At 34.7% G+C, this 11825-nt stretch overlaps 1 protein-coding gene across 1 annotated transcript in view; it reads right to left on the bottom strand.

Moving 5' to 3' along the window:
- LOC106473484 (protocadherin Fat 4-like) overlaps positions 1 to 11386 on the bottom strand; it is a gene marked incomplete at both ends in the record, with an annotated part of 49189 nt that extends 37803 nt beyond the window's left edge. The window contains 9 exon segments of the mRNA XM_022401907.1: positions 1806 to 1915; positions 2953 to 3052; positions 5314 to 5445; positions 6199 to 6318; positions 6548 to 6643; positions 6982 to 7077; positions 8253 to 8309; positions 10347 to 10507; positions 11321 to 11386. Of these exon segments, the coding sequence (XP_022257615.1) occupies positions 1806 to 1915; positions 2953 to 3052; positions 5314 to 5445; positions 6199 to 6318; positions 6548 to 6643; positions 6982 to 7077; positions 8253 to 8309; positions 10347 to 10507; positions 11321 to 11386 (938 nt within the window).
- Between the last annotated feature and the right edge of the window lie 439 nt (positions 11387 to 11825).

Here is an 11825-nt window from a genome sequence, read left to right as displayed (position 1 = left end):
AAGAAGGTTAACTGTACCCACAGACAAAGAGTCATCTATACCCACAGACAGTTCAACTGTGCCCACTGGTAGAAGACCAGCTGTACCCATAGACAGTTCAGCTGTACCCACTGACAGAAGGTCAGCTATACCCTATGGCAGAAAGTTAACTGTACCTACAGACAGAGGGTAAGCTGTGCCCACTGGAAGAAGGTTATCTGTATCCACAGACAGAAGGTCAGCTATACCCACAGATAGTTCAGCTGTACCCACTGACAGAAGGTCAGCTATAACCACTGGTAGAAAGTCAGCTATACCCACAGACAGTTCAGCTATAGCCACGGACAAAAGGACAGCTGTACCCACAGGCAGAAGAAGGTCATAATACACACACTGGTAGACGGTCAGCTGTACCCACAACCAAAAAGGAAACACTCAAAAAAGTATTCGTGCTAGTCTAAAAATTACAAGAAAACATCAGCTCGGTTGTTTTCTTCACAACAACTTTAAAAAACTGTTTATATCTTGAAAACAACTTTAATAAACTATTTATATCTAGAAAACAACTTTAATAAACTATTTATATGTTGAAAACAACTTTAATAAACTCATAGCTTACTAGATGAACTAATAAAGGTATATTTATATTAAAAAAACAGCAGCAAAATCACGAAAGGATGTAAGCAGTTTATTAAAGTTGTTTTCAAGATATAAATAGTTTATTAAAGTAGTTTTCAAGATATAAATAGTTTATTAAAGTTGTTTTCAAGATATAAATCAGTCTCAAGATTGAATACATTATAGACCTAAAAATGCATATTATTTGTTTGTGTTCCACATACCTCAAGATACATAAAAGGTCAGGAAAAGGGCGGGAAGAGACAAAAAGGGTGGACACCCTGCATAGTTGGGTAGAGTCATTTAGTCACATGGCGTAGTTTTTCACAGAAAACGTGGCTAAGCAACTAAGTTGTCGTTAAAATTCTGTGCCGTGAAAAATAAAATTCAGAATCTGCCTTGTTTGAGGTTTATTAAGAAGTATAAGCTTCTAAATTGACGTCATTTCAGGAAACAGACAACTCATTTCGTGAATAATTTCACTTGGATAAAGGTATGTAATCCCATCAGCTTACCTAATGTTTACAAAGAAGATATATTGACTAAGACCCGAAATCCTCTTTCTCGTTGTCCACCTCATTGATTTATCTTCTACAGAGTTATCCTTATAATTACCAGGCATTATAGAATAAATCCTTAAAATCAAAATCGACCACAACGAGGATTATCTTCAATAAAAACGTAAAAGTTGGGTCTGTATCCGTCTTCCTCTTTTAGTTACATTTTACATATGATGAAAGAATTGGAAGAAACAGTTTTAATTTGGAGTGTACAAACGGGAGTTTGCCATTATTTTCCAATGGACCAATAAAACTAGGCGTATCTTCAACACCACAGCGCTCGACCAATAAAACTAGGCGTATCTTCAACACCACAGCGCTCGAACAATAAAACTGGATGTAGCTTCTACATCACAGCATTGGACCAATAAAACAAGGCGTATCTTCAACACCACAGCACTTGACCAATAAAACTAGGTGTATTTTCAACATCACGACACTCTATCAATAAAACTAGGAGTATCGTCTCTTCTAAATCACAGCACTTGACCAATAAAAACTAGACGCCTTTTTAACATGACAGCATTGGACCAATCAAACTTGCCCCATCTTTAGCATCACAGTATTTGCGCAATAAAATTGGTCTTGTAATTTAAAATAAAAATACATTAGTTATTTTTCTTCTATATATAAAAGCAAAAGACTTGCCTGAATTGTAAGGTTGATGACAGGACTGGTGAGGTTTTCTAGGTCAATTTCTTTAATTAGAAACAGCTCTCCTGTTTGTGCTTCAATGTCAAAGAAATCGTTATCGTTCCCTGTAACATAAAAAGAAAAAAACATATAAGGTTGATAACTGGAAGGAAATATAAGAACTATAAACAGATTGCGTTAAATAAAATAATAGCGAGACTAATTTTTTTTTATCTATGGAGTGTCCGAAAAGTTTGGAACCATATGTGATTTGCAGCTTTTCTTAATTTCAGATACGTGACTGGTTATGGCGCTGTCATAGCATGAGAAGGTCGAGTTAATCCTGGTGCCAGAGGAAGTATGATGTCGAATTTAAGGCACGCCATCCAGAGAGAGAGAGAGATAAACATCACTCACAGTGCTGTTGGGAAGTTGTTAGCTAAATTTAAGAATACTGACTGTGAGGATGACGCAATGTTCAAATGAGAATGGAATTAACTTCTCCAAACTTGTTTCGAATTATAAGGACAGCGTGTGGAACACATTCTGTAAGATTCGTTGAAGTTTAGTTTGGTATGTTTTGAATTTCGCGCAAAACTACACGAGGGTTATCTGCGCTAGCCAACCATAATTTAGCAGTGAAAGACTAGAGGGAAGGCAGCTGGTGATCACCACCCACCGCCAACTCTTGGGCTGCTCTTTTACGAACGAATAGTGGGATTGACCGTCACATTATATCGCCCCCACGACTGAAATAGCGAGCATGTTTGGTGGGACGGAAATTCGAATCCGCAACCCACAGATTACGAGTCGAGCGCCCTAACCACCTGGCCAAGCCAGGCCTCGTTGAAGTGCAATGGTTCCAAATTTTTTGGATATCCTGTATGAGTACGTTAAATATGTCGTTTCTCTTGACCAATATGACCTCACACATGCCGTAGGCTGTGGCTTGAGGGAAATATAAAAATAATTCACACACATAATTAATTCTACAAAATTCATACCTACAGTAGTACCAACATTTAGTAAAATCAACTTCTTTGGTAGGCCTACATTACAGCATGTACTTATCTCGAATATAACAACTTCGTAATTAACAGCCATTTTGATTTTTTGCATTTATTTAGTAATGGATGTTTAATTAATAGCAAATATAACTCACCTAGAATTATCTTGTACTCAATAGGGGCGTTAATGTCAGTGTCGAGGTCGTTGGCGTGAATCGGAGGTTCTACTTCGATTTTCTGCCGTATGGTGGCGCCCTACATTAAAATATATTTTCCATTACTCTGCCTTCACTATGAAGTTTTTAAGAAGCATTTGCAAAAAATATTAAATATTCGTTGCACTTTTAATGATTTACTTAAGATATTTCGTCTACAACACACTTGTTTTGACATATAGTACTCAGGCCTGAAGATTCGCCAAAAATTGATCAACAGAACTTCGAAGGTTTCTTTTCTAGCCTCAAAAGCCTTTAATCTTTTAGTGAAAAACATAACTTACAAGTAAAGTCAGCATTCGTGTAACAATAAATAGAAATATAGTTCATTTTCTATCTTACTTTTCCACTACTTAATCTGAGTTTTGTTTTGCGTGTTTGTTTGTTTTTGAATTTCGCGCAAAGCTACACGAGGGCTATCTGCGCTAGCCGTCCCTAATTTAGCAGTGTAAGACTAGAGGGAAGGCAGGTAGTCATCACCACCACCAACAGCCAACTCTTGGGCTACTCTTTTACCAACGAACAGTGGGATTGACCGTTACATTATAACGCCCCCACGGCTGAAAGGGCGAGCATGTTTGGTGGGACGGGGATTCGAACCCGCGACCCTCAGATTGCGAGTCGAGCGCCTAATCCACCTGGCCATGCCGAGGTTTTGTTTTGAAATCTGTCCCTAAGATGGATTTAGATTTTGCCAATTAATTAATAAAATAACAATTTCCTTTGTATGTATTTTTAAGTTCTACTGATAAACGATTTCCAAAATCAGAGAGGTGTAAATACAGCCACCGAATAAAACGTAAGAAACTTGTACAAATCGAAAATAGAAAGACCGCCAGGTTCATTTCGTGAATTTTTTTTTCAAAAAGTTGAAAATTTCGATAAGTGCATCAGAGTTTCAATTAAATTTTACACAGTTTTGTGGATTACCCTCGGGGGGTTAGAATGGGGCTTGTGGATTATCCCCCAAGGAATTAGAATGAGTCATTTATTAATTGTTCTTTCTTCAGGGATTGAGTGTTTTGTTTGTTATTAAGCACAAAGCTGCACAATGGGCTATTTGTGCAATTCCCGCCACAAGGATCGAGCCCTGAATTTCAGCGTTTCATAATTCGTTCATAATATGTAACATAAAACGTCTGCACCTGATAATTGATTTGCCTGTATTTTCTTTTAGTTACTTCATTTTTCTTACTGAAAGAAGGCCGAGGATTTGTAAACACAACCACAAACACACAAAAATAAGCAATACGAACACGTTGTTGTAGTTTTCAGCGCCAAGCTACACAATGGGCTATCTGCGCTGTGTCCACCGTAGGGAATTGAACCCCGGATGTTAGCGTTGTAAGTCCGGAGACTCACCGTTGATTATTAACAAGATTAGAAACATGCCAGTAAACATGGTTAACTGAATCATGTATGCCTAGTATTTTTTGTTAATGTGTTATATACTTCCGAATCCAATAACACCGTACACCTTAAGTTCCCTGGGATCTTATAAAAAAATAAGCCTATAAGTTACAAGTAGGCATTTCTATACTAAAATAGAACGTTATTATGATAGCTTGGGCCGCGTTTAAGAAAAGGTTTAACAGAAATATTCTTTCAGTTATAACTTAGTTTTCTGTTATTAAAAAGATAAAACAGAAATATTCGTACAGTTATTACAGTTTTCTGTTATGAAAATGGTTTAACAGAAATATTCTTTCAGTTATAACTTAGTTTTATGTTTGTTTGTTTGTAATTAAGCACAAAGCTACACAATGGGCTATCAGTGCTCTGCCTACCACAGGTATCGAAACCCAGATTTTAGCGTTGTAAGTCCGCAGACATACCGCTGTGCCACTGGGGAGCTAGTTTTCTGTTATAAAAAAAGTTTAACAGAAATATTCTTTCAGCTATAACTTAGTTTTCTGTTATAACAAAGGTTTAACAGAAATATTCTTTCAGTTATAACTTAGTTTTATGTTATAAAAGCCCCCCAGTAGCACAGCGGTATGTCTGCGGATTTACAACGCTAGAAACCGGGTTTCGATACTCGTGGTGGGCAGAGCACAGATAGCCCTTGTGTAGCTTTGTGCATAAATAAAAAAACAAACAAAAAAACAAACAATGTTATAAAAAGGTTTAACAGAAATATTCTTTCAGCTATAACTTAGTTTTCTGTTATAAAAAAAGTTTAACAGAAATATTCTTTCAGCTATAACTTAGTTTTCTGTTATAACAAAGGTTTAACAGAAATATTCTTTCAGTTATAACTTAGTTTTATGTTATAAAAAGGTTTAACAGAAATATTCTTACAGTTATAACTCGAGTTTCTGTCACATGGGCTGTGTAGAGTTTGTGCGTGAATGATGGGTTCTGGTCGTCGGCGTCCTTCACCTTAATAGTCATGGTTGTGACCGTACTCAAGCTCTGGGGACTCCCGTGATCCTAAATACAGAAGACAAAAATAATTTTTAGTTGTTTTAATTCGCGAAGACTCGCCTCTCTTTCAGTTACAATAATATACTAACTTTTTCTCACAGTGATTACGAAGCACGTTAAAGCCAACAGTATGTTTGATACTGTTTCACTATGACATAGGTAGGCCCAGCTTATCTTTCTTTGGTTAACTTGTGTTCAGGGTTACTGATGAGGAGTGGAATTCTCCAAAACTGGTATATTCTCCTGGTTTCTGTGAGCATATACTCTAAATCTATCATGAAGCGGAAATATATTATCATAATTATTTTGTTTTGAAACTTAAAATAAAAGATTAGTAATAAATGTACCTGGAAATCACACTAGAACTTTTGAAAGTTATTCTTGACTATACCCTGATTTTAAATATTTTGGATTTACCCTCGTAAGCAGTAGTCTAAATCAATATACGTACTTAAAGCATTTTATAAAGAGGCTAGTGGTCTCCCCTTTCTTTGGATCTATTTTTTTCTTTTAGGAAATATTCATTTCATACCAATGTGTTTATTATTTGGAGGTCTGGTTGACTTTATTGTTACTGTTTTTTTGTTGTTGTTGTTGTTTTGCTCTCAGAACAGGAAAGTTTCGTTTGTTTTCAAACGAAATAGGAAGAAATTAATTGAAATTAAGTTCAGAAAGAACGACGTGGTGATTTGTTAATTATTTTCACGACCTGAACGTGCATCTTTTTTCTGAGATTTAACGAGTAATCCGGATGCTTACCGTAGCCTGAACTTGTAGCTTAAACTCTCGAATTCCGTGATCAAAATCCAAAGGTTTGTTCACCAGTAGAGCGCCCTCTATCGGGTCTGAGAGAACGAAAGAGTTGTCTTCGTTTCCTCCCTGTTGTACAAAGATAATGCTTCAGTTAAAAGTAAAAGGTTTACCAAATTTGTTCCAAAATGATATTTTTTTAAACAAAAGAAGAAAACGATAATCAGCTTTATATTCACTTGTTTTATAATACGGTGTGCATAACCACGTAATATTGAAGAAAAAAAGAAATTTATGTAGAAAAATTTTATTCAACACAGTCTGTTATACGAATACATAGTGACCATGGTCCACTTACCACAATGGAATATGTGACGTCAGAGTTGGCGGTATTGGGTTTATCGCGATCTATAGCATTAATCCCCCGGAAAATGGTAAGCCCGACAGGAGTCAGCTACAATTAAAAAAAAAAAGTAGTCATTCTTGTCCTCTGTAGAATTACTAGACACTTCAAGATGTTACAAATATATAACGATCAAATCAAAACAATGGATCGAAGCTTAAGTTCTGAGCTGCGAACACGGTACAGATAGGGTATAACAGAAAATACAAATAAAACTATCTGTACGTTACAGACGTAGCTTAGGTACTATCTTGTACAAGTAGGTTACGATATAATTCCATTACGTGTTTTTGTTTGATTTTAGTGTTTTAAAATATTGACCTGTCGAGTTATGTAATTAGCCAAGTTAACATTAAAACTACTTTACAGACGTTCCCAACATGCATTACCTCGTCGACGGCCAGACGATATGGCGTGTTCTGAAACTGTGGAGCGTGGTCATTGATATCTTCTATGTAAACTGTGACAGGCAAGAAGACTTCTTCCTACAACAAAGAATAAATTTACCAACGTTTCTTTTAAAAAAAACACAACTAAAAGTTGTTTTGTAAATACATGAAAAATGATAATAAAAAATAACGGAGGAAGAACTCATACAGGAAAAATTATACTAAAAAATAACGGAGGAAGAACTCATACAGGAAAAATTATACTAAAAAATAACGGAGGAAGAACTCATACAGGAAAAATTATACTAAAAAATAACGGAGGAAGAACTCATACAGGAAAAGTGATAATAAAAAATAACGGGGAAAAAACAACTAAATTTTTTCGTGAATAAAAAAAATGAGAGTTTGTAAGTTTGTTTTTGAACAAATCGATATTAGGCTATCAGTGGGAAATCGAACCCAGGATTTCAGCGTTGTAAGTCCGTAATGAAGGGAAACTTTTTTAATACCGATTAACGTAATAATTATAATAATGAACCTATTTTTACCCAACCCGAAGAAAAACTGAGAAAATTACATAGGAAGAAATAAGTTAAAATAAAAGAATTTTTGCTGAAAATGAACCCGAAAAAAAGACATGAATTCTAGAAGACGTCTTCTTTCAAAGTTGAAAGAGAAGATTAACAAACTTTTAAAGGAAACATGAACTGAAGAAGAGAAGAAAGCTACGTGAGTGCCATCTTTAATAAATGACACGATAAAAAGCGATTTATACAGTTGATAAAAATATAGAACCACTTCAACAGTTTTCCTTCTAACAATATTGTTTTAACATGCTTCACGCAGTACGTACGTAATTTAGAATCTCTTTATACCCTAACCCTTCAACGATTATGTCTAAGCCTTTTTTCTATGTAAGACGATTTAAACCGCCTGACGAAGGGCTTTTGCCCGAAACGTTACAAATAAATAAAAAAGTTTTTGTCCTAAACGTGTGTTTTACCAATTTTGAACATTTTTTTTAATTATTTTTTTTTCCCACGTCTTGCGGTCTTTCCTACTGTGTTTTTCTATACATGTAGTTGATAAGATGATCGTCAAAAGAACATGAACTAAAATATTATTCTTTCGATATCGAATTAAAATCGTACAATTTAGGCTTCGATACAAAAGTTCTGAGTCATCGTTCGTGCTTATTCTCGTACCCATATGCTCTTTTCTAAGTAAAACCCTCAGGGAGTTTTTAAATATGGCTTAGAAATCCAACTCACCGTTCTACTGTCGCCTCTACATTTCAACTTGAATTTAAGAACGCTGCGTGGTTCTCTCTGTAACAAAAACATAATTACATTTTAGTAAAGTCACTAGCCTGAAAAAAAGTTTAATATTTTTTAAAATTCAAATCAAATGGCGCCGTCTAGTATGTAAATAAATAATTATCATACGTGTAAATAAACCACCCAAACACATTAATGGCTTCCCAGTGAAGGTGTTGTAGGTGTAAACTGACTCACAACAACAATAACAAAAAACAAAACTACCCAGGTTAGTTTCCCATAAAATTCAATCGTTAGTGAACATTGAGGTTAAACTATGATAATTCACATTTTATAATCAGAAAAAAATAACAACTGATTACCTCGTAACGAAGATTTTGGCATGCCCAACAACTCCCTCTATGTATTTTGTTTAAAAAATCAGATATATTAAACTCGTGATCAAATAATTAAACTTTCCTGTGTAAAATAACTTAGAACTCACGAAAGAAACAGGAACTTTTATTTCAAGGCCTATAGCATAAATAATTACCTATATTACTATTGTCTTTCTCTGAATGTATTGCCGTTCGTATATTAACAGCGTGCATTTATTTTTGTAGCAACAAAGCGAATCAACAAGAAAATTTTATTGCACACTAACTTTTAGCCTTGGAACTAAACGCGGGAATCGAATTACATCAGGAAGAATACTTGGTGAATACGCACACACTGGGCGAAACTAAACGCTATGACGGCTTTGTAAAATGGAGGTGTTAACTAAGCCTAATGAAGGTCTTGAGCAAAAAACTTGATTTAAAACAAGCTGCTTTCTGGCATGGAACCTTACCAGCTACACATTTGGATTATCTTTCCATGCAACTGTAAAAATGAAGCACAAATAAATGTAATGACATTTTCGAAAGCAAAGTTATGGAAGGTAAGCCTAAAATAAAAGCATCTGAAACGAAAGAATCAGGCATGACCTAGTGGTTAACGTGTTAAGACTGTAAATCCGAAGGTTAGTGGTTCGAGTCCCGTACGAGTGACTTTGAATCTTTCCACTGGATCGGACAAGAATATCCTAAGAGTTGGTGGAGGGTGTTGTTGGATAGCTATCTTCTCTCTAATATATCAGTTTAAAATTACGGGGTGGGGAGCTAAGCTAGGGTAGTTCTTAACATAACTCTACTTATGTGGTCTTATATATTATTACTATATAAAGTGTTTTATCTGTGGTGGTGGTAGGAATAATCTAGCTATAACCTTTGTGGTCTTATATATATTACTGCTATAACAGATAAAACACTTTAACAGATAAAACACTTTATATAGCAGTAATATATAAGACCACAAAGGTTATAGCTAGATTGTTCTTACCACCGGTGGTGGTAGGAATAACCTAGCTATAACCTTTGTGGTCTTACGTAAAACTAAGGAATTATTGATAAAAATGATCATGTCTATAACTTCTTAGCTTATATTCTTTTAGTGCGTATTAAGTCCATATGAGTCTATATAACAAACACTTCAGTTCAATAAGGTACCACTTATCCAGTCAATAAGTCAATCTAGAGACTTGTCACCTTCAGAGCACTTATCCAGTCAAGAAGTTAATCTGGAGACTTGTCACCTTCAGAACACTTATCCAGTCAACAAGTTAATCTAGGGACTTGTCGCCTTCAGAACACTTATCCAGTCAATAAGTTAATCTAGGGACTTGTCACCTTCAGAACATTTATCCAGTCAACAAGTTAATCTGGAGACTTGTCACCTTCAGAACACTTATCCAGTCAACAAGTTAATCTGGGACTTGTCACCTTCAGAACATTTATCCAGTCAACAAGTTAATCTAGGGACTTGTCACCTTCAGAACACTTACCCTGGCAACCAGCTCATCTAGAGACTTTGGTACACTCACTCTGTCAAGAAGTTAATCTATAGATTTGACAGCTTCAGTGTACCTACTTTGTCAACCAACTTATCCACAGATTTGTCAGTTTCAATCCACTTACAACATCAAACAGCTAACCTAGAGACTTAGCAGCTGCAGTTAGCTTATCATATCAACTAACTCATATAAATATTTGGCTGTTGCAGTAAACTTACCCTATCAACCAAATCATCTAGAGATTTGGCAACTTTGATGGCTATTGAATGTTTGTCTAGCTCCTGGTACTTGAAATACCTGGTGTCACTAAGGCTGTTGTCCACAGCTTCAATTTTGAAACTATGCCTTGGAAATACTTGTAAACGAAAAATCTCTTGATCTAAAAATAAGTGAAACAATTAAATCATTATCATAGAAATAAGTAGAATAAATAAATTATTAACATAAAAATATGCGAAAGAAAGAAATTATTAACAAATAAATAAGTGAAACAGATTTATTATTGACTAAAAAATAAGTGAAACAAAGAAATTATAAACATAGAAATAAGTGAAACAGAAATTATTAACAAAGAAATAAGTGAAACAAGTGGTAAATTTTTTTACTCACCTACTGGTATATTTTTACTCACCTACTGGTAATTTTTTTTACTCACCTACTGGTATATTTTTACTCACCTATTGGTAAATTTTTATACACCTACTGGTATATTTTTACTCACCTACTGGTAAATGTTTTTACTCACCTACTGGTATATTTTTACTCACCTACTGGTATATTTTTACTCACCTATTGGTAAATTTTTATACACCTACTGGTATATTTTTACTCACCTACTGGTAAATGTTTTTACTCACCTATTGGTAAATTTTTACTCACCTATTGGTAAATTTTTATACACCTACTGATATATTTTTACTCACCTACTGGTAAATTTGTTTACTCACCTACTGGTATATTTCTACTCACCTACTGGTAAATTTTTATACACCTACTGGTATATTTTTACTCACGTACTGGTAAATTTTTTTACTCACCTACGGGTATATTTCTACTCACCTACTGGTAAAGTTTTATACACCTACTGGTATATTTTTACTCACCTACTGGTAAATTTTTTACTCACCTACTAGTATGTTTTTACTCACCTATTGGTAAAGTTTTATACACCTACTGGTATATTTTTACTCACCTACTGGTATATTTTCAATGACTCGTTCGAACCGACGATTCTCAGCTAATGGATAAAATTGACAAGCTAAGAAGAAAAAAAAAGACAGATAATGTTAGGTTTTTATCAAACTAAAATAAGATCAAATAATTATTTCTTTATTCTGCTTAAAATGGTGATCATGATCCCAAATGTAAGAACATTTTTTTGAATCCCAATAATCTCCGAAAGAATCAAACATACCTTTAGGTCAGAAATGACTAAATATTTCAGTTCCCCATATGCAATTCGTTTTACTGATTTCATATTATAACGCTAAAAATTAGGTTTTGATACCCGCGTTTGGCACAGCTTAAATACCCTATTGTGTAGCTTAGTGCTTAATAAAAAACAAATAATATTTCATTTTCTTCAACAGTTTTATACTATAATTGTTTTGTATATACATGTGTGTGTGAGAGCTTGCTTGTTTGAATTTATGCACAAAGCTACACAATGGGCTATCTGTTATCTGCCCACCACGGGT

The sequence above is a fragment of the Limulus polyphemus genome, unplaced genomic scaffold, assembly GCF_000517525.1.
Source record: "Limulus polyphemus unplaced genomic scaffold, Limulus_polyphemus-2.1.2 Scaffold6212, whole genome shotgun sequence".
Taxonomy (NCBI): Eukaryota; Metazoa; Arthropoda; class Merostomata; order Xiphosura; family Limulidae; genus Limulus; species Limulus polyphemus.
Note: the sequence above shows the minus strand (reverse complement) of the source record. Positions and strands in the feature narration are given on the sequence as shown.